Raw genomic sequence first — 24,657 nt, forward strand, 5'->3', positions numbered from 1 at the left:
TTAAGAACACCATATACAATATGAAAAAGCAGCCCAGAGGATTTTGAATTGCACCCTGCCTCCAGCCCCTGGTTGAGACCACTGCTCTACAAGATGATGTTGGCTACAATACATTATTTTGATTCTTGAAGTTGAGCTGTAAGCTTACATATATATGTAACAGAGTGATGAAAATCATGAAATGAAGTTTAGAAAGATAATCATCCCCATTTATTTTTTGTCAAATACTTTCTAAGATTAAAATAAACAGAAAACAGGAAAAATGCTTTACTAGGGCTATGTAAGTTATAGTAAGTTCAGTTATAAATGGAAAATATATTTGTTTATTGATAAGTCATTTAACACTCTATGATAGTACATGCCACAAGGTGGGATAAAGTTGTTCATAATCAGAAAAGATGTGGCCCTTGCCCACAGTGAGTCAGAGGTAACTGAGTTAGAGATGGTGCCCAAAGGAAGGTAGGCCATTCCATATACACCCATGGGAATTTAGAGGGTTAGCTAGATAACTGATATGAGTTGATTCTGGAATTAATGCAAGATGGTACACTGCGGCCTTTGCTCCATGTGTCTTCAGTTGGAATTAGCAAGTTCTCCCCACCTGACAGGATATACAGAATTCCCACCACCACCATCATGAATTCTAAGATATAAGTATAGAGAAAAGTTTTAGCTACTTAGCAACTGGAATGAGAATTTCTTTGTGGGGTGCTATTGGTTATGCTTAAAAAGCTGCTTTGGTAATCTTGCTATGATTGTCAGTCCTGCCTATACAATAAAATCATTTGGGAGCTTTTGAAAAAATGCTGATGCTTGCACCACACCTGAAGATGTGCTGGTAAATGTTTAGCAACCTGCTTAAGGAAGGGGGTGATTATTATAAATTCTGCTGATACAAGGATCACATAACATATAATTTGCAAATAATAATAAAATATCTAATACTTTTTATTGTAAATTCTACATAGCCAATTCACTCTCAAGAGTGGTTTCACTGATTTTTGCCAAGTCTTGTATCCACATCCATCCTATGGTTGCAACTGAGAAATGAGTGTGGTTCTGACCCGAATGTTGATTAATATTTTCATCCATGTTGATAAGACAAAAATGAAAGAAAGAAGACATATGTAGGACTGCTCTTGTTAATCAATGACATGGGCAAGTTCTTTGCTGAATCAGATAATGGTTTCCATATACTGGAAGAATATTTCAATTTTTTTGCTATTCACAATACAACACACAGAAATTTTGCACTTTTGAATTTAATCTGCATTGTGAATATTTTCTGTCACATACTTAAATCTAGACCACAGATCAACAAACTTTTCTTTAAAGGGCCCAATAGTAAATACTTTAGGCTTTTCAAGTCATATGGTCTCCACTCTGCCTGGTAATATAAAAGCAGCCGTAGACAATACACAAACATAAAGGTGTCGCTATATTCCAGTAAAACTGTATTTACAAAAAAAACAGGCAGATTTGGCCCACAGTGTGTGGTATTTCAACTCCCTAGTCTAGATAATCAATAAAACATGAAATCAAGCCCTCATTTATAGTATTTGCCAATTTCTATTTTATAAATACTCTGACCACAACCAATTTTCAGATACAACAAGCCATCCCTGAAAATAAACTTAGGAAGAAATGCACGGTAGCAAACACTATTATATAGTGTTTACACTAAACAAACACAATAGGTCTAAATAACTTCAAGAGAATAGGTAATAGCAAAATGTAATTTAAAAATTAGGAAGTGAAGTGTATGATCTATTTCATTGTAAATTCATACGATTTTTAAATAATGGCTACATAAAACAACTGGCTTACAAAATTCCTGAAAACTTAATCAGTGCCTGCAAGCTGGTAGAAGTTAGTCTTAGCACAGGAAACCAATTAAGTCAAAATATCTGTGGATGGAAACATTGGTATCTTTAAAAAAAAAAAAAAAACCTCCAGAAGATTCTAACATGCAGCCATGTCATTTTTCTAAGCCTGAGAATGGGGTTCATATCCAGGTTTCTTCAGATGTGGAAGAGGAAACTTATTTTCTGAGAGAAGCTAGATGTTGCAAAGGAGAAACCTGAGAAGAGAGGAAGCAGAAGCAAATGGAGCTGAGTACTTTATAGGGGAAAAAAATCATAAAAAGAGAATGCCTGGGATGTGGGAGAAAGAATTCTGGAGAAAAGACCAGGGTGACCAACCATCTTGGTTTGCTGGATGCAGGCTTTTTAGTGCTAAAATAAGGAAAGTCCTGGGAAACCACTAGAAAAATATTTTTTTTAATTTTAATTAATTAAAATTAAAATTTAAGTAGCCATATGTGACTAGTGGCTACTTTACTAGACAGCATAGTGAATCTAAACAAACACAACAACATGGCTTCTTTGCATATGTAAATTTCCTCTTCTGTTTGCTGGTATGGAAAGTATTTTAAAGCACATTAAAAGGGAGTGAATAAGAGTGGTGAGAGAAGGCATCCTTGTCTTGTACCAGTTTTCAAGGCGAATGCTTCCAGCTTTTGCCCATTGAGTATCATACTGGCTGTGGGTTTGTCATAAATAGCTCTTATTATTTTGAGGTACATTCCTTCAATACCCAGTTTATTGAGAGTTTTTAATATAAAGGGATGTTGAATTTTATCGAAGGGATTTTCTGCATCTCTTGAGATAATCATGTGGTTTTTGTCTTTAGTTCTGTTTATATGGTGAATTATGTTTATTGATTTGCATATGTTGAACCAGCCATACTCCCCAAAGCAATTTATAGATTCAATTCTATTCCCATTAAATTACCACTGACATTCTTCAAAGAATTAGAAAAAACTATTTTAAAATTCATATGGAACCAAAAAAGAGCTTGTACACTCAGGACAATCCTAACCAAAAAAGAAGAAAGCTGGAGGCATCATGCTACCCGACTTCAAACTATACTACAAGGCTACAGTAAACAAAACCGCATGGTACTGGTACAAGAACAGACATGTAGACCAATGGAACAGCATACGGAACCCAGAAATAAGGCCACACACCTACAACTATCTGATCTTTGACAAACTTGACAAAAACAAGCAATGGGGAAAAGATTCCCTATTCAATAAATGGTGCTGCAACAACTGGCTAACCATAGGAGGAAATTGAAACTGGATCCCTTCCTTACACTTTATACAAAAAACTCAGATGGATTAAATACTTAACTATAAAACCCAAAACTTTAAAACCTTAAAAGAAAATCTAGGCAATAAAGAGCAGGATACAGGCATGGGCAAAGATTTTATGATGAAATCACCAAAAGCAATCACAACAAAAGCAAAAATTGACTAATGCGATCTAATTAAACTAAAGAGCTTCTGCACAGCAAAAGAAACTATCATCAGCACAAACAGACAACCTACAGAATAGGAGAAAATTTTTGCAATCTATCCATCTGACAAAGGTCTGATATCCACAATTTACATGGAACTTAAGCAAATTTGCAAGAAAAAACAACCCCATTAAAAAGTGGGCAAAGGATATATATAGACACTTCTTTAAAAAAAGACGTACATGTGGCCAATAAACATATGAAAAAAAGCTTAACATCACTGATCGTTAGAGAAATGCAAATCAAAACCACAATGAGATGCCATCTCATGCCTGTCAGAATGGTGATTATTAAAAAGTCAAGAAAAAACAGAAGCTGGCAAGGTTGCAAAGAAATAGGAATACTTTTACACTGTTAGTGGGAATGTAAATTAGTTCAACCATTGTGGAAGACAGTGTGGTGATTCCTCAAAGATTTAGAACTGGAAGTACCATTTTATCCAGCATCTCATTACTGGGTATATACCTAAAGGAATATAAATCATTCTCTTATAAAGATACATGCATGTGTATGTTCATTGCAACACCATTTACAATAGTGAAGACATGGAATCAACCCAAATGTGCACCAATGATAGACTGGATACGGAAAATGTGGTACTTACACACCATGGAATACTATGCAGCCATGAAAAGGAATGAGATCATGTCCTTTGCAGGCATATGGATGAAGCTGGAAGCCATTATCCTCAGCAAACTAACTGAGGAACAGAAAACCAAACACTGTATGTTCTCACTTATAAGTCAGAGATGAATAATGAGAACACATGGACATAGGGAGGGGATCAACACACACTGGGGCCCATCAGGGGCGGTTGGGTGGGGGGTAGAGCATTAGGGAAAAGAGCTAATGCATGCTGGACTTAATACCTAAGTGATGGGTTGATAAGTGCAGGAAATCACTATGGCACACGTTTACAAACCTGCACATCCTTCACATGTGCCCTAGAACTTAAAAAAAAATTAAAATAAAAATAAAATGCAAAAAAGGAAGTATATATGAGAGAGACAATTCTGACCCTAAAGTTAAGTATTTGCTACCCAGCCCATTTGCCAATATGTATAAGTGATAGAAATTCTTCAGAAATAAGCAGTGAACTTGAGGGAAAAAAAACCACTTTTTTTCCCCAAGTCACACTGTAGTTCATACGAATAGCTGCTGATACAAATGAGTAGGATGAATGCCATTAAAGCAGCTACACTTCCCCATCCCTTTTTATTTTTTCTTAGCAGCTGCATCCTTCTAGAAAACAACCACTCTCCCTCACCTGGTTTCTCTCTTAATCAATAGCAAGTACTTTGCAAAATTGCAGAATGGATTTGTAATCAAGTCAAAAACCTGGAAAAGAACAATGCTACTGCACTATAGAAACCCTTGACCTTGATGTCTTGAACATCACTTCCTAAACCCTTAGCTGACTAGCAGACTATGAGAAATAAATTATCATGTTTAACATGAAATTACATTTCCCAAAAAGTCCATTTTTACATTGTAATGTTCTCACTCAAAATACACACGGGAATGTCATTAAAAGAAATGTTATTGGTCAAAAATATAATGTTTCTAATGTTAATTGCAGAATAAAACAATATTAAGAAAGAGGAATTGCAGAGATGAAAGTTGATCAAAATATAATTTACTTCGAATGTTATCACATACCCATAAAAATAATCAAAAGGAAATGACGAGTTGTAGTAACCATGATTTCTTACATGGAAATAGGCTATACTGTGAGTAATTCAAATTTTACTAACTACAATCTCTTGAAATGCAGGATATGAAATTATAGGACAATATTAACTTGACAAACTTAACATGGAATGTCTGCTATGAAAATCAAAAGTATTTAAATTCCCTAAGCTTTTAGTACCAAAACCACTTTAGCCAAGTATGAGTTGTTCTTTATCTCTCTCAAAGATGCAATAGCAAAGTAGTGGAGGACATTTAGCGATCTTGTCCTGACAAATAACCAATTCACCTTTTTTCCCAGTATATTCTTAAGTATTGATTTTACCAAGTGAACTCCGACATGTGTCACACTTATCCAATACAGATGCTTTTCCTTGGAAATGTAGTTTGAACATCAATCAGTCACCTGGCCTTTCACCTTCAATTTCTATTGCCACTGTCTGTCAACTATTAAAGCTTGCCCATTTCTCCAAATGTTATTTTTAGAAACTGAAATATGCCATGACCATTGTGAAAAATTTGTTTCTTGGAAAAGTGTGCAAATGTTCACATGAGTAAATTCCTTCATTACAATTACTTTTCTGAATTGAAAACTAGTTAAAGCTTATAAATACACATTTCAAAGATCTCTAGGTATTTTCTTTTAAAATCTGTTTCCTGAATAATAATATCACCACTTGTAATATTACCAGTTTGAGGAAGACAACATTAAAAGAAATTCAAGCTAAGTGGCATTGTTATAAGTGTTTTCAAATGGAGCAGAATGCTTCTGCTCTGGCTGAATCCAATGAGAGGCACAGAACGACACCCACCTTAAGCTGCAGGCCTCCTGGGACAAGCGTGTTTGCTGGAAGGCTTTTAATGTGTTGGTAGACATAAGAGGAGAATTGCTCCTGCTCAGCCTGTAATTGGGGGCCAAGTTTACAGAGATGACCTCTGTTACTTTTGATAGCTGTCTGCAATTCATCAATCAGCCTGCTCACCTGAAGGGGTTAAATTACAAGAGTTGTTAGCGAGAAGTAATTGTTGATGTCACACCTATTAGATTTTTGAGTACCTAGCTTGATGGGGAGAAAATGACTTCAATACAGGAATTTGAGTACAGATCTATCCTCAAGTAAAAACAATGAAAGAGATATACATTCCTACATCTACTTTTATTTATGAAAAAATGTCTAACATTTTCACTTCAGTAATATGGGATAGGTAGCCCTTTACAATTGCTGAATGAAAAATATCTCTGGATATGAAAAGAAACATACACATTTGACAAGTTTGCAAAGGACTTTTAAACTGTTTAACAAAATAAAACCCTCCTAGGACTTTAAATAATCCAATGTATGTAACCTACCACCAAATATTTCATTTCACTACATGTATCTTCCTTTTTAGAATATTTTATTTTATTATGTGTAACATTTAAATTTTCAATATATATATTAAATTCATTATCATTTTGTTGACTTTTAAAGTTAACCTATTATCTTCCTCCCAAATATTCCAATACTTTTTCCCACATTTCATAGATACAATTTTCTAAAATGTATATAACTTCAAAGACAATGCTCTGTTCTGGAAAATATTTTAAATATATATTAATGTCAAAATAAAACGTATAGTTTTTCCAGAAACACCAAAGGCTAAGGAATCTGTAACCTTGATTTTTAAATTTCTAGACTTCTACTTGGTATATTTTAGACAGACATATGAGCCTTACTTGTGGATTATTAATAGCAGTAGTTAACATTTTAACCCATATAGTTTACAAATTAAGAATCATTACCATTCTTTGACTCTTCACTGTTTTATGTAAACTTATATTCTCTCTAGTAGGCTGGATTCTTACATAAACACTGGTTGATATTATGGTAGTGACCATAAGAGATGAAAAACAGAAATCTACCTCATCTGTGATTCTTCAAATTAAACAAATTAGACCCATTTAGAATTATGAGTAAGTTTGAATAGAGCATTGACATCGAAAACGTGGGTTAAAATCCTGGCTTCATCACTTACTGACTGGGAGACTTTGCACAGGTAATAAAATCTTTGTCTATAAATGAAGAATAACACTGGCTTTACATATTGATAATTAAATGAGATGAAAAAATGGAGAGCCCACTGTCTAACCTACAGTAAGTGGCCAATGTACTGGTATATTTTTATAGTGTTTCCTTTTTTGAAATCTAGGTGTTTTCTGCATAACAAGTTTTAATTTTTTATTTCTTGGTCTATCTTTTCTATCTCTATCACTATTTCACATGAGGAAGTCAGAAATTCCAAACTATTTGCTGTATAGATCCTACAGCTCATTTCAATATTCACAGATAAAATGGAAAATCCTTCTCCAAGAGTCTTCCCTGTACTTACATCTCATCCACTTCTCTGTCAGCTAAAAATATGGTATTTGCCCCGCCTATATTCTAATTCTGATGTTAAATCCATTATTTCTATCCCTTCTGCAGAGCATTCAGAGAAGTTAGTGACAGCCAGTGTGCACTATTACTCATATGACTTAAATATGTATTATCTACTCTACTTATTTAGTTCAAGTTTATATGTATATGTATACATATAAATTTCAATTACATTTGACTTTTACCAAGACCTTTACAAGCGTTACATGCATAGAAACAAGTTAACTTAAAATGATTCCTATTTTACTTTCTTTTCCCATGTCCCTCTTATTTGTTCCTATGTAATAAATTGTCTACTCCATTTAAATAATCCTTTCTTCTAAACAAAGTGTTGGCAAACTTGTTTTAAAAAGGGTCACATAGTAAATATTTTTGGCTTTGTAGGCCATAAGGTATCTGTCAAAATTATCTAACCCTACAATTGTATTTGGAAAGCAGACACAGACAATATGTAAATGAATGGGCATGGCTGTGTTGAAATAAAACTTTATTTACAAAAAAAAATAATAATAAGCTGCAGGCTAGATTTGTCCCCAGGGCTATATTTTGTAGATCCCTCTTCTAAATATGTATATGTCATATCCATTCTTTCATTTCTTATAAGTAATAGCCCTCAATCCCCTCATCCCCCTCCCCAGTTTGGATTAACAAAATACCTACCAAGCGGTCTCCCTGTTCCCATCTCTTCCCCTCCATGCCATTAGGTCACCTCCACCAAATTCATCCACCTTGAAAAGTATATTAAACCACCTAGCTGCTCCTTCAGATTCTTGAGCTTGGTATTCAAGATTCTAAGACCCTTTATAATCTGATCTCTACCTGGCTTTATGGCTCATATTCCCATCAGACCCCTCTCCTCTAACCAAATGTCTCTTCTCACTGTCCCCTTGCACACACATACACACATCCCTTCCATTTCTAAAGTATCATAAGTTAGATAATGTTTAACCCAACACTCTGATCCCACAAATGAGGAAATTCCATCCCAGAAAAGTTAATTTGCCGAGGATACTCAGATAATTAATACTGGCACTGAAATTAAAGTGTATGTCCCTTGATGCCTAGGCCATAGTTTTATGACTCATTCCTCTCTTATATCCAAGTCCACTCATCAGAAACCCCACTTCCTCTAGCAGACCTTCCAGCACTTAGTACCTGGATATTACCATCTGGCACTTAATCAAAGTCAGCTGTCTATTGTTCATTCTTTACTAATAATTCTATTAGTATTATATGTGACATATATGTGACATCAGAATTCCTATGTGATTTGCTTTGGCCAGTGAAATATGAACAGAAGTAACATATGCCACTTCTTAGCAGAAGCTTTAAGAACCATTGTGCAGTTCTGCCATTGCTCTCTTCCGCCTGCCCACCCCACCCCATGAAAACAGTAATGTCCCAGTAGAAACTGCTCCTTCAAGCCGTATCTCAGACTGAGAAAGACATACTGGTGAGAGCCACAAACAACCTGTAGCCAACATGTAAAGTGAGCAAAAAACGAATACTTGTTTTAAGTCACTCAGCTATTGGGCTCCTTGACTTATACAGCACAATCTACCAAAAGCTGATAAACACATTGCATTCTACTAAATCCCTACAATCCTATATAACTTATATAGTAGGTTACTAAGAGTCAGCCCTTAACTGTAAATTCAAATGAGAGTCTAGAAATTTCTATTATCTATTCATAAGGAAGACCCTCATGCCAGTGAAATTTGGACAAAACTTTGGATATCATGGGAATGGAAGGCAGAGACAATACAGGGAGGTCAGGAGGAATCCTAAGGGAAACAGAAAAAAGAAAATGAGATAAAGAAAACAAAATTAACGAAAAGAAAAAGAAAAGAAAAGGAAGGAAGAAATTAAAGGGAGAAGGTGATTGGGGGAAATGAGAAGGGAAGAAAGAGAAAGAAGATGTGAAAAAGAAAAGCATGGTGTTTATAGGCTATAAAATCCAGTGACAAGTTTCTCTCGTTATCCTTCTTTTCTTACTTTTTGGAATGAATTTCCATGCTTTCCATAGTACTGTTAATTCTACAAGAAAGTTGTAACATTTAAAATATGGAAGTAATAAATGATCCAGTATTAGTCTATGCTTTCAGCCTCATTTTCACCACCAGATCATACTACCCTCCAGCAGTATTATCCTTAAAAAAGAATGGATAATAGTGTATAACATCCTTGAAGCTAAAGACCATACAGGACAGGTGGCTTGCATTTATGGTTATCTGATGAAATTAAAATCCAAGAACGAAAGGCCCTAAATAGAAGGATCCATTTCCGAAAAATACTGGTCCTCTCTGAACCCATCTCCAGCATCATGTGATTTAGGAAGATACAATGTTATGCAGTCTTTAAAGTCTACTAAGTATCATGCATTGTATTTCACTAGTCAATTATAATGTTCTCTATAATTTCATGTACTGCACCTTGTGCTATAGCAAGTCACACACAAAAAAAGGGAGGAAACTCTGATTTGAGGGCATTTTTATACATGACTGGTTTTACTGTCACAATCCATAGCCTTTCACTGATAGGGGATTTCATGTGACATCAAAAATCAACCAACCATACAACTGATGATGTCATTTGCACTCTAAAGGGCTATTGGCTAAAGTCTTAAAAGTTTCATCTGGCATAGATTTTTGGTTGCTTCAGAAACCTTCTCTACTATTTTTATTGGCTCCAGGATAATCTGTTAACATATGTGAAACAAAATTACACCAATTATCACCTGATTTTTAAAAATAACTTAAAACTCTCAAGGTATCTAGCAAAGATTAACATATCTTAAACACAGGAGAAAATATATCAAGAATCCTGTCACTGACATTTTGATAATGTTTCCATTCAGTTTTACTCAAACTTTATGTTACTTTACATATTCATAAGGTCTTTTATCCCCAAAGTGTTATGTTTTGTTCTCAGTTATTATGATAACATGTCATCCTAAAAGACAACTCTACACATGAAATAACTCATATACTAAAATCAGGTAGGTAATATAATACTCATGAATTATTTTACATAATATGATTTTCTTTCCCAATCACAGATATTGCTAAAAGGGGGAAAGTGTTCTTTAAAATTCTTCAACATGAATCTTTTTTTTTCTTCAAATCCTTTTTTTTTCCTCTACAAAGGCAATGTGAATAGGGGTAAAAGAAGACAAAACTTGACCTTTTGTGATCCCAGCATTAATGGGTCTGTTCATAATTCAATCTATGTGTGTGTGGGGGCATCCATGTGGAAACATAGAGGCCTGAGAGACATAAAGCCTTTCCCTTTAAACATTATCTGACCCTATCAGTCCCATTCACAAAAGAAGGCTTACGTATGCATATGTTGAAAAAATGCACCATCTCATTGTGCAGCAGAAAGCCTACACATTCTACTCTTCATTCTCCGTGGAAATGCAGCACGGAAGTGACACTTGTACAGAATTTGGGAGAGTGACAAATAAGCAGAAGGTAGCAAAAAAATATTGAATATTCTGGTGAGAAAACAAACCCAAACTTCTGAAAGAATACAAATGTGCACATGTCTATAAACATACAGACAGGTTTTTGCATAACATGTAGGGCAGTTTGATCATGTTTGTATGGTGTATGCAAGCAACCTTTGAATTCAGTTAAATTCTCAAGATGATTTATAGTCAGAGCAAAGTGTTATTCTGTTTATAATCAATCAGTCTTCAAAAGCAGACATGTTGAAGCTCTGCATTTCTGAGCCATACATTGTGAATACTGTACATTGGCTATTATTAATGACTCTTTGTGGAGCTCCTGGTTTTTCTAGTGATGAGTTCAGCTGTCAGCCTGAATTCTGTGTGGGCTTGAATCCACCCATGTTATTAAGGAGAAATCCAGAGCACTTTGCACAGAACTGTCACTTGAAATCAGCACAAACGGTGGCAGCCTCTATACTAGGAACGTCATCTAGGCATGTAACACACGGAATGGTCTCAAAGCCAGGTCAGCACTTCAATTTAAGATCAGAAAACTTTCTAATTAACAGCATATTTAAGATGAACCAGAAAGGAGGCAGGGAAATAAAATTAGTATTTTAAACTGCCTAAAATCTCTTCTTGGTTTCAGGGCCAATAATACAATGTTTTAAGGGGTAAGAAGGAAACAGAACCCTAATTTGTTGAATGAAGACTGGAAAAAACATGGGAGCCTGAGAGCAAAGTGAACTATCCCTTGATTTGGAAGTTGAGCTGGGTGTAACTAACCAGGAAATCTGAAGTGTGTAGCACCTCTTATTGCCAGCACTTCAAATACTACCAAATTTCTGTGGGGGTTTTTTTGTTTTTGTTTTTGTTTTTTGACCCAGAGTCTCACTCTGTCGCCCAGGCTGGAGTGCAGTGGCACGAACTCAGCTCACTGCAACTTCCACCTCCCGGGTTCAAGCGATTCTCCTGCCTCAGCCTCCTGAGTAGCTGGGATTACAGGCATGCACCAGCATGCTCAGCTAATTTTTGTATTTTTAGTAAAGATTGGTTTCACTATGTTGGCCAGGCTGGTCTCGAACCCCTGGTCTCAAGTGATCTGCCCGCTTCAGCCTCCCAAAGTGCTGGGACTACAGGCGTAAGCCACCACGCCTGGCCCAAATACTACCAAATTTTTAATAGCTTCCTAGAACCCTTCTGAGATGAGAAACATATTGGAGGTAGATCTAACCTACTTTCAGCCAGAGGTACCATATGTGCTGCTTTTAGGCCTATTCAACAATCTAACATCCCCATCCACTCATGGGAGAAGGAACAATTGAAAACAGACAACTTCAATGTTTTCATAACTCTTCTGGCAATGGGGTTATGTTGATAGCAACAAGGATGATGTCAATTATACCTATGGGGACAGCTATGACATTGTGTCTCATAGACCTCTAACTGCAAGAGCATAAGTGACCATGGGTACCATCTACTGTGCTCTGAAATCCATCCCCAGGTTAGCACCAATGTCTGAGGATACTAAGGCAGGTCTATCCCTGAGAGTCACAGGACTCCTCTGATGGCCAAGTTTGGCTCAAAAATCCACCAACAGTTTTGCCAAATCTTTAGACTTCACAGTGGTCCAGGATGTTTTCACCCAACCTTCTTTTCCTCCCTCATTTGGGGTCAGGCCTGCATTTCAGTCTGACAGATTTCTCAGCCTTATCCAGTGCTCTCTCCATTTTCTCTCATAGGCATTTCTTCTAACAACATTCTACACATTTAATGTCATCTTGGTACCTACATTATATAGAACCTGGAATAATGCACTTTTATACTGATAATAATAAGTCATATGCAAATTTCCAAAAGGCTTAATGTGGCTGGGCACAGTAGCTCACCTCTGTAATCCCAGCATTTTGGGAAGCCAAGGTGAGGGGATCACTTGAGGCCAGGAGTTCAAGACCAGCCTGGGCAACATAGCAAGACCCTATCTCTACAAAAAAATTTTTAAATGAGCTGGGCATGGTGGTATATGCCTAAAGTCCCAGCTACTCAGGAGGCAGAAGCAAGAGGATCACTTGAGCCCAGGAGTTCAAGGCTGCAGTGAGCTATGATCACACTGCTTCATTCCAGTCTAGGTAACAGAGAGAGAGCCTATCTCTGAAATAAAAAAATTTTAAAAAAAATTTAAAAAAAGCTTAATGTACTTTAACATATATCATCACCTCAAAGTGGTTTTACGATGCATACATTACTGTTACTCCCAAATTTCATGTGGAAAATTATGTGAAATGAAACAAGATTTTAAGATAAAACTGTAGGCAGTGGAAGATCTAAATCTCAGATTTTATGATGTTTAATTTGGGTTTCGAGAATTATCTAGGAACGTATTTGTATACAAATCATAGGAAAAATATTGAAGTAAATTCACCACCAAATTTTTCCTTTCTCTTTTCCATCAGGATTTCCTTTCTCTGTATGTTGATTAGACTTGATGCTTTAGCCCTAAAAGTTTTAGACTTTTTCTAATCAAAAGTTTTTTAAGCTATTCAACAGTCTGACTTCCTCATCCACTCAAGGGGTAAGAAACAACTGAAAATAGTGTCATTTTAAATGCCTTCATAACTCACCTGGCAAGAGAGTTATGTTAGTGGTAACAAGGACTTTTCTAAAAAGAGTCTTTTAGATTTTTTCTAACAAAAAGTTAGAACTTACACATCCAAATTAATATAATCACTTTCCAAGTAATCACACAGAAATTATCTTCAGAGGCTATGGAATATATTTAGAAAGTATCAGATGTACACACACACACGAACATACACATACATGAATATGTATCCTCCTCGCTGTGTATTTGTTTTTGAAGTAAGCAAAAGACTTTTTGAGCCAGAGCTGAAAAAGCAAATATATGACAAACTAAGGCATTGTGTAAGAAGAACACTGAAATATATAGTGCTAAAAAAAATAAAGATGATGATAACAAAGAAGAAACACCAAATAAACATAATTGCCATTAGATTTTCCAGAAAAGATAATTTTCATTTCCAATGTTGCTACCAAGGTAAGATTTAAAACTACGTATTTGCTATACTGATCATTTTCCAAGGCCACTTCAAGTTTTTAGTCATTGAAATTTTAATTTTGCATAAAATATCAAAAGGCAAAATAATTACAATGTTTAAAAGGAAAATAATCTGTCATTCTTTTACAATATTTTCTATTTAATCTCTAATGATAATTGGTATTGCTATAGACATTATTTTAATTATACTAATTAATCTAGAGAGACTTCTTTGCATTTCCCAAAGTTTCCAAGATACATGGTAGATTCACTTTTAGCTTACTATGAAAATGTAATTAAATTCTCCAATTCTGGTAAAACATTTTTCAAACACACAGAGAATGATATTCTTTCAAATTTATAATTAACAACCTAGTCTTGTAACTTGTTAATATTCAGGAGAATGAGTCAGAACTATAATTTAAATCTGTGTAATTGATATTTATTACATTTTAGAAATGGTTTAATTTTCCTTATGAAATATTATCTACTGAGATGGCTAATCAATTTTTACAATATAGTCTTTAATACCAGACAAGTGTGTCCCAAATACTAATATGGTCTCTAATGTAAGAGTAGAATTTACACAGGAAAATTTGGTGCATGCTACATGTTCATCTATTACAAAACACACGGTTAGTAAGGAAGATTAAATCATAATAAGAAATACCAAAACCCTGAAGCTTGAATGCATTTATTTACCAAAATATCAAAAAAGAAATATATGAAAAGTTTATTTTTAAAATATTCACATTATCTTATTTCTGAAGTTACTTTGGATTTTTACTGACAGTGGTACATAGAAATTAGAAAATTCACATTCTTTCCTTAGAAAGATTAAATGCTTTTGCATTCCAGGAAACTACATGAAAATCATTTTCCCCTTTTCTCTAACACCAATTTTGTATTAATTCATTAATGGACTATGTTATCAACTTCACAGCATGAGCTTTGAAGAGAAGTAACGTTTGCTTTAATAATAATATTGTTCCTCATTACAATATTGCCTACAGAATCTTCTGATTAGCTCACTTAGGCTTAACATTTGCAAACTATAGTTTTCCCTTGATAAAAAATAACTTTGTTAGTATTTCTAAAATTCAGAACAATAACTCTATTCTTAGAAAACCAGATGTAACAGCAAGATATAGTATTTATCAAAAATTCAAAAAAATTTTGTTTTTCCTATGTCGGTAGGTTTTATAACTTCCAGTTTCAAATTGCATGTAACAATTTACTAATTTAGAAAACTTATGAGAAAATATTCATGAGACTTTTTTCAGAAAATTATATTTTGATTTATTCTTTCAAGCATTCAATTACTTTTCATGCTGTCTATATCAATAAAATGATACCCGGTTGTGATCACTTTGTTTCTATCATAAGTTGTTTTCAGTTAACAAGAGTTGATTTATTATAAGACTCAAAGTAAAGTTTATCTTCATTTTAAAATTAGTGTTCATTGCAGGTTTTTGTTTGTTTGTTTGTTTGTTTGTTTGTTTTTAACGGAGTCTCGCTGTTGCCCAGGCTGGAGTGCAGTGGCGCAATCTCTGCTCACTGCAACCTCTGCCTCCCGGGTTCAAGCAATTCTCCTGCCTCAGCCTCCTGAGTAGCTGGGATTACAGGCACCCGCCACCATGCCTGGCTAATTTTTGTATTTTTAGTAGAGATGGGGTTTCACCATGTTGGTCGGGCTGGTCTCAAACTCCTGACCTTGTGATCTTCCCGCCTCGGCCTCCCAAAGTGCGGGGATTACAGGCGTAAGCCACTGTGCCTGGCCCTCATTGCAGTTTTAAAATACAGTTTACAAAGTTATTTCCTTACTTCTTCTTGTTCCTTATGGTGTTCCTTTGCCGTCATTGAAAGAATGACTTTTTCTGTAATTTTCTCCTTCTGTTCATTCATGACCAGGTTCAACTAGAAAAAACAAATAAACAGCATGAAAGCAGGTATCTATTGACACCTAATAGCAACATTTATTCAAACAACTAGTTAAGCATAATCATGAATGTGATTTGATATTAATTTTGCTGATACGTACATGAAAATAAACTCTGAATTTCATTTTTATATTTAAAACATTTAACAAACTGAATCTTCTACTTTCAATCTTTTATTGTTTTGAGGATTACTAAAGATGACTTAGGGCAAGAGTGTCCTTAACTGGAGATATTAGACACTGATGAGTACTTTTTTAAAGCACTTCATTAAAATGGACACAGGAACATTTTTAAAAAAAATTAGGTTAATATTTCTATTAAATCCTTTCATTATGCATAGGGAGTAAATTGTTTGCTGTTATGTCGGGATAAGAAGTCAATGACATAAACCAAAAGTGTCAGTTCAACAGTCTAGAATGGTGCTAAATCATTTATAATATTTCATGACAAAGGATCATATATCTAAATACATAAACAGTTACTTTGAACCTGCTCCATTTACAAAGCTAGATAAAGGTCTTCTACTACTGCTGCCAACGCATGTGTTACAAAAAAATGAATGTGGCCCATTCCATATTTCTTTATAAATAATCCTTATAGAAACAAATGCTATTTTCATGCTAAACATGCAATTGTTATGTTTTATATGAAATTCTTATTTTCAAACAAAAATGATGTTAAACTCCCAAAATCATATTTGCTCAACAGACTGACATTAATAGAGAACAAGAGCCTAACAGAGAACCCTCTGAATTGGAATATTTAATAATTCTTTAGCAACGGACTTGCCATACCATATTTCCTTATTGAGGATTGGAGTAAAAATGAATAACGACCATGTTTTTACATTTTGTTTTGTTAGTGTTGTTATTTTAAGTAAGCTTTCTCAATTGTATGCCTGGAAAATCATGTCTGAGTGAACATAAATCTTTAATCCAAACCCTACCTGAAGACTTACTCCTATATTTGGCATAAAATAGAGGAAGGGAGGTTCAAAAATATGACCTCTTGAATCTAGATGTGCATATATACTAGAATAATAGTATTAAACCTGTAGACACTTCATCTGATGATATGAGACACAGCTAAGTATATCAGAGATTCCATTTTGTTAGAGAGAAAAGGCCCAGGAATCTTTTGGTGATTCTGATGATCGCCCTAGATAAGAAGTTGGGAAATGTTTCTGTAAAGGGCCAGACTGTAAATATTTTAGGCTTTATGGGGGTGGGGGGAGAATACAATCTCTGTTGCAATTACTTGACTCTGCCATTGTAGCATGAAATAGACACTAAATATATATACACACACATTTTATATATATATATATATATACACGTATATACATAACTATTTCATGCTACAATGGCAGAGTCATGTATATATATGTATATGAGCATGACTGTGCTTCAACAAAACTTTAAAAAACAACAATAACAACATGTGGCAGGCTGAATTTGGCCAACAAGCAGTGGTTGGCCAATCCCTGCCCTAGACTGAGAATCAGTGATAAAGAGTTTTTAAAAAGTCATTATGTGAAACTATTTTCAAGGGATATATAAAAAATCCCTTAATACTAAGAAAACTTAAATATCAAGCTCAACTTCCACACATGGAAGCCTAGGTGTGAACCATGGCACAACATATTGGTCTCAAGTGTCTGTTTATTTGATCAGGGGAGCTCTCATCTCGAGAGGAAACGGGTGTAGAAGAGAGGGACTGGAGAATATTTACCAAGTTCATCTATTCTTTACAAAATTTATTTCCAAATGCAAAAACTTTCAGAACAGATCTTTCTTAAAGGGAAGCAAAACACAACAAAAACAGAGCCATGAAACTCTTTGGTGCCACAGCAGGTGAGGCCGATGCTAACGAGTTTTCAGGGCCATGACATTTAGAACTGCTGCCAAGGAACTTTTTATTCAAAAGGTGGGAATTCTTTACCTTTGAAAGCACCACAGTTGGAAAAAAAAATCACCTCCACTCTAATATTCAACTACTAAAGAAGCACTAGCTAATCTACATAAAAGGGGGAAAACAGACCAATGCTACTGAAAAGCATCACAGCATAGTCCCAAAAGGGAAGTGCAGTAAGATATTAAGAAATAAATGGTCATCAAAATATAAGGATACACACATGGGTCCTTTTCTAGAAATAGACAAGGCATTCCAAAACATACATTTTAATGAAATCATTTAGAGGAAATCGCTGAAAGTAAAAAGTCAAATTAAGAGAGGGCATTTTCAGCCTGAGGTATTAATAATATGCAGTGCTAACAGCATCTTTCCCTCAAACCCCATGACATGGTAACAATGGTAAGATTCTTCTCTCCTGTCACCTTTAATGAGAATATCCTGTTTCTTCATTAAAATAAAACTATATGCTTTCTATTTGCTGTTCTTATCTAAAATATATGAAATAACTTTTTGTCAATGGGTTTGATATTTCTGAGGTTGATTTTTCATGTGTTAAGAAGGGTAGAGATTTCAAAAATTAAAAATTGGAAACAGAAAGGTGGATAAAATTTGCATATAACTGAAAAATCAAATCCCCACCATATAGGGGAGGAGGAAATCAAGTCACTTGGTTCTAAATATATCTTGTCCCTTTTAAATATAAGAAGGCATCTTCAAATAGTCATTGTGCACATGAAAATCTAACAAGCTAAACAGGAAGGTTTCATTCATCATTTTTGTCAGGCCTTGCTGCTAAGATTTTTAAAACTTGTAACAAACATTAGCCATACATACTTAGGTTAAAGTTCGGTTCATTCAATACTAATGGCAACCAGAATAGAACAATCAAGAAACTAGTCAAGAACAGTATCCAAAATGAAAGAAACAAGAAACATAATGGCTCTGTCAAAGAAAACTGAACAAAATTTTTTCAGGAAAATGGTCTGGTTAGAGAAACAGAAGATAAAAAGGAATAAATTCACATTAAGCAGTTAGTTTAGAAACTAAGGGAAAAAAATCCACAAAGGTGTACCTGAAGTAACAGATTCCAATGAAACAATTTCCATTGGTTGTTACCTTCCAAACTATATCAGTTTACTTAAAACTATTAATACTAAGGTGTCAGGCACTGTGCCCTCTCCAAAGCCCTAAGGGGTCATAGTTTAGTAATATATAGTTCTTTTTAAAACATGTAGCCCCTTGTGACCATAATTAAAAGTGCTCTTAATTCTGAGGAATCTTCAAATGTTTGCTGGCTCAGGAAGCTCTCTTATGGACATCCTAGAGGGGAAAACGGACTCAAGACCTCCTGCTGGAGAAATACAGTCAGAACAGCAGTGATCCCATCTTACGTGCATCACTCAGACTGATGGGTTTTCTTTTTAACTCTCCCCAAAATATTTTAAAGTGTGCTTAGAAAAATAATACAGATTGTGTAAAAATTTTAACATGTTAAGATCTTTCAAAATCTCTTTTATAGGAGAAAAATACTATAGTAACTCGAGTTCAATTATTAATATCTTTAAAAAAGGTACAGTAATTTAACCAGCTAGTGTGTTGTGTCTACCTAATTCATATTGACATTCCAGATAGGTACTAGCCAAAGGGGGAAAAGCCTTTTAGTCCAATCAAACTCTCATTGCTCTGAACTATAGTTCTGCATGTTGTTTTCTCTGTATTAAGAATAGCTAATGATTCAAATGTGAAGTATACGATATGTGTTATATAAAATGTGCTTAATGAATCAACATGACCTAACAAGAAAACTGAATCTATTAATATAAAAAATCCAAGGTTTTCATGAGATCAATAGATTAGTTGATCCATTAATAAATATTTGATCCATATTTTACATGCAGATCAATATAGGTAATACTGTTTTAGCAGAAACAACACGATAATCAGCCTTCATATATATTGACAAGTTTCCCAATGGTCTGCTAATATACAAAAGACTGGGACAAATTACTTATTTATATATACAAAACATGGTTATAAAGGCCAGCTGCAGGTATTTTTTTGGAAAGTGCATTTTAATAAGGTCCTATTCAGTTACAGAACAAATGGAGAAGAAGTAGTTTGCACTACAGAGTTTAGCGCGAGAGCTTTCTCTTTTTCTAACCACGAAATCAATCATTTGTCCAGACTGTGGGAGTCAGAGTTAGTTACTGAAAAGAGCTCCGTATATAAACAAGTCAATAACTCATTGTGTGTTATTGTCGAGCTGAAGAAGTCGGCTTTCAAAGAGCTGCCCCAGCTTCTCTCAGAATGAATGTCACTGTATTCAGGGACTGGGAGAGAGTCCTTTGTTTCTAGCCATTGCTGGCTGCCATTTATGTATGGGAACGGGAGGTGGCTGCTGGGAGAGTGGGGGAAGCCACTACTTGGTATATGGATGTCCAGAAAACTCTGAATTTGGTCAACCTAGTTAATTTGTATCTGGAAATTCATTACTGGAATTAAGAGTGGCCACACAAAAAATATTTGGTAAAAGAATTAAACAATAAATGAGTCTGTACCCTTTCAAATTGGATAGGACTGATAGTTTTGGTTGCCTACCTGTCCACAAAAATAAATCCAAAATCCAGGCATTGGTTTGAAAAGTTCGAATGTATAAAATCAAACTGGTGGAAAGGTCAACATATCAAATAAATGCTATATGTTCCTGCCATAAACAGTAAGGTTGATTCTTGGGACTATCAAATGGAGTTTTCAAAGGATGTGTGTGTGTGTATGTGTGTGTGTGTGTGTATACACATATGCTTCTTTTATTTATCTCTATTACACATATAAGTTCATAGAGAAGGTATATTTTAGGATAATAGAATTTCTTTAAAGAATGACTTTATGTGCTCAACATTTGTGATAAATTAAGGATATATTCCAACTATCTTTGACTTAAAATTAATTTAAATGTTTTTTAAATTCCTAAAATTAATAAGATATTATAATCTTATGTATTTGATCTTAATAATTGTTAAATACCTACTATTAATTCGGAATCAGACTAGGGACTATGAAGAAGCACAAGACCGGGTTTCCAGGTTTATAATTAAGCTGGGCAAGTTTAATAAATGGTCTTTTTTTTTGTCTTTTAGCCTCTAAAATTTTTACAAAAGCTTAGCTCTTGATTAAAATTGTAGTTGTGGGCAAGGAGGGTATTGGGAACCTGAGCTGAACCAAATTGATCGCACTTTCCCTCATAATTTAGAAAATCACAGCATTAAATAATATGACATGTTTCCACAGGCAACAAACTATACTAGACATTTTTCCAGATACAAATAGGTTAACAGTAAAGTGCAATATGGTTAAGGAGACAATTAAAAAACAATAGGAAGTGAGAAACAATATATGACACAAGGCACATCATAATGGCCAAATGGACACATAAACAATACAATCTATAAGTAAGAAGGACAGAAATATCATTTAGAGATGGAGTGGCTGGAGATGGAGAAGCATAAATAATAGGTAGTATCTGGCTAGAAAAAGATGAGAAGTGGTAATATGGGTCATTATTAATAAGTAATGTGTTTATTATTTTTAATTAATAATTAATTACATGAAACTAGTTCTAAGTAAAATGAGTGAAGTGGCTGGACATAGCTTTGGGAAAGGGAGGGGAGAAGACAAGCTGAACCTTGAGCAAGAAGCAGAGAGAAAGGGCATGGATGATCCAATCAGCTAAAGTAGTAGAAGGAATGATTCATACTGGGAAGCAAAGGGCTAGATGGTTACTGTGAATCCATACTTAATCTATTTCTGAACTTAAACATAAGTGGAGCATATGTGCCAAGAGCCCAGTCTTACAATGCAGGCAAAACTGAAGACTCAGTTCTCAGCTCTGCATTGGCTCAATTACATTCCCTCAAGCTATACATGCTTAACTCAGTAGCATACTTATAGAGATGCCTTAACTAAGTCCTGACCTAGCCCCTACTTTTAGTAATGTAATCTCACTTAAGTCCCTCTATAAAGAAATTCAAGAGTGCCACTTCTCATCTTGGGGAAGAGATAGAAACCTTTCATTTATAACTGGCTGTGAATTCTGGCTTTGCCATAAATTAGCCCTAAGACATTGAGCAATAGTGATGGTTAATGCAGCCCAAGCTTCCAAAGCCAGGGATTCCTCTCCTATCCTTGCTAATTCTTTGAATGACGCTACTTTGATCACAGCCTGTAGCTTCTTGAGGGCAGTTTAAGAGAGAAGGTATAAAAGAAACCATCATAATATTTGATAATCAGCAAACCAAAACACAACCATTTTAAAAGAGTATTATTTTAAAAGGGTTATAATTTGTCTAAAAGGACAAAAAAGGGAATTCTCCAAAACTTACTTAGCACTTAAAGAAACTTACTTATTTTTTAATTTTATTTTATTTTTTGAGACAGGGTCTTTCTTGCTCTGTTGTCCAGGCTAGAGTGCAGTGGTAAAATCTTGGCTCACTGCAACCTCCGCCTCCCAGGTTAAAGTGATTCTCCTGCCTCAGCCTCCCTAGTAGCTGGGACTACAGGCGCGTGCCACCACGCCTGGGTAATATTTTTTTTTTTAATTTTTTGTAGAGACGGGGTTTCACCATGTTGCTCAGGCATCAAACTCCTGAGCAGGTGATCCACCAGCCTCGGCTTCCCAAAGGGCTGGGATTGCAGGCATGAACCACCGTCCCCAGCCAAAGACTGTGCAAATGTTTAAGGTTGGATATTCTTTGACAGATTTTCCTCTACATAGTTGTAGCATTTATGTTTTCACTAGCTATAAATAAAAACACCAGTTTCCCTGTATTCACTAGTCCTTAAATCCACTAATCTTTATCATCCATCAAATTTTTTGACCGTTTGGTAAGTTAAAACACATCATCTCATTGTTTTAGTTTGAATTATTCTATTAGTAGTAATCTTGAACTTTTTTGTATGTATTTTCTTTTGCTATATGTATTTGTTCTTTTATGTTGTATGTTTACTTTCTTTGCTCTTACTTTCTTAGGTTTTTATCTTTTTATGAATGATTTTAAAAATCTGTCTGAAAGTGCACTTCACATATTAAGCATATTAACTTATTGTCACATTGCAAATATTTTCTCAGTATATTGTTGCTTTTGATGCTATTAAAGTTCCTTTTTGAGGTATAGTTTCAGACATTCATTTCATTAATTCTATCCATATTAGACTTAGAAAGACCCATTTCCTTTTAGACTTTATGACTCCAACTATATTATCTTCTATAACTTTTATTATTATATTTAAATATTTAAGTTACCAAAAGTGTGTGAAGTAAAAAAATGCCTCCAACATGTTCTTCTAAAGTGATAGTTAATAGTACCTATTTCATAATTCACTCTTTCCTAGTTGATTTGAAATTTGGGCCGCAATCCCTATCTGAGCCCTTGATGCTCGATGTATTGTGGAAATTCAGATTTTTTTGGATTTTAGAAAAGTAATGAAGTACATATCTGTATGCATATGGTGAGAGGACGGAGCCAGATAGAGCTTCATGGATGAGGTTGGACCAATGTTGGGCCACAAAGGATTGATGGGGTTTGTCTGGATGATGGAGTCCATACCAGATGGGCAGAGAGGCAGGAGAAATACTCGAAGATAGGAACGAGTGCGTTGAGGAAACCAGTCTGAAGAGATCTTTACTAGGTAATGACCGGAAGTAGCCTTATTGGAGCCGAAAGGTACGTCATGCCCAGCTTAAGCGACATTCACACTCTGCTCTATAAGGGTGGTGGCCTATCTGGCTTATTTTTTCAGGATCCCAGAATTCTGAATGCAGTTCTCAAGTTCTTTGATTCAGATAATTACTTTAGTAGGTGAGAAATGCACAGAGAAAATGTGGTTCTTCTCTTTGGGTAGAGTAATGAGAAATTTGAATGAGGAAAAGTATGCAGGACTGGCCTCACTGAAGTGGCAGCGTGAGCAGAAAGAATACAGAGACAGCCGGGCAGACGTGATTCTCAGCTGAACTCTCAAGATGTTTTGGAGAATTCATAAACAACTTACGATGTTTTATTTGATACACTTGATTGTCCTTCTCAATTTGGTAAGTGCCAGCTTATTACCCTAAATATGTGCAGTGTGGCTGCATTTATTCCTCTCCTTTGTCTTATAAATCCCGTTTTGTCTTTGTTCCTTGGCTTAGTCTATCAATACATTACATCACATGCATGTATATAATTTGTGGCAAAATAACTAAATGACTGAGTTAGATGCTAATATTACTTTCTTCCTGAGCTCTCACCCACTGGATAGTGGGGGCAAAATAACTGAATGTCTAAATCAGTTTAAAGCTTAGTTTAATCCAGTCTTTTTTTTTTTTTTTTGAGAAGGAGTCTCGCTCTGTTGCCCAGACTAGAGTGCAGTGGCACAATATCGGCTCACTGCAACCTCCGCCTCCCAGGTTCAAGGATTCTTTGACCTCAGCCTCCCAAGTAGCTAGGATTATCTGCTTGAACCACCATGCCTGGCTAATTTTTTTTTTTTTTTTTGTATTTTTAGTAGAGATGGGGTTTCACCATGTTGGCCAGGCTGGTCTTGAACTCCTGACCTCAGGTGATCTGCCCACCTTGGCCTCCCAAAGGGCTGGGAATATAGGTGTGAGCCACCATGCCCAGCCCTAGTCATTTAAATAGTTATTTTAGGTCATGATTTCTCTCAGAAAGCCTCTCCTTTTCCCCGTTGGTTTACTTAAGGTGCAACATGGAAGAAGGGGTTGTGTGGCCTTCATATCCTCAAGGTGTTGGGGGAAGGGGCCTCTGATGTTGTGCTGCCCTTTGGAATGTACACATT

The 24,657-nt window shown here is 35.2% G+C and overlaps 1 protein-coding gene across 1 annotated transcript in view; it reads right to left on the bottom strand.

Annotated features, from left to right (window-relative positions):
* The window catches only part of DCDC1 (doublecortin domain containing 1), a 401,001-nt gene that overhangs the window by 164,426 nt on the left and 211,918 nt on the right, over positions 1-24,657 (bottom strand). Inside the window, exons 10-11 of the mRNA XM_055356896.2 lie at positions 15,797-15,889; positions 5,862-6,032 (exon numbers count right to left, since the gene is read on the bottom strand). Of these exons, the coding sequence (XP_055212871.2) occupies positions 5,862-6,032; positions 15,797-15,889 (264 nt within the window). The remainder of the gene's footprint in view (positions 1-5,861; positions 6,033-15,796; positions 15,890-24,657) is intronic.

This window comes from Gorilla gorilla, chromosome 9, assembly GCF_029281585.2.
Source record: "Gorilla gorilla gorilla isolate KB3781 chromosome 9, NHGRI_mGorGor1-v2.1_pri, whole genome shotgun sequence".
NCBI lineage: Eukaryota > Metazoa > Chordata > Mammalia > Primates > Hominidae > Gorilla > Gorilla gorilla.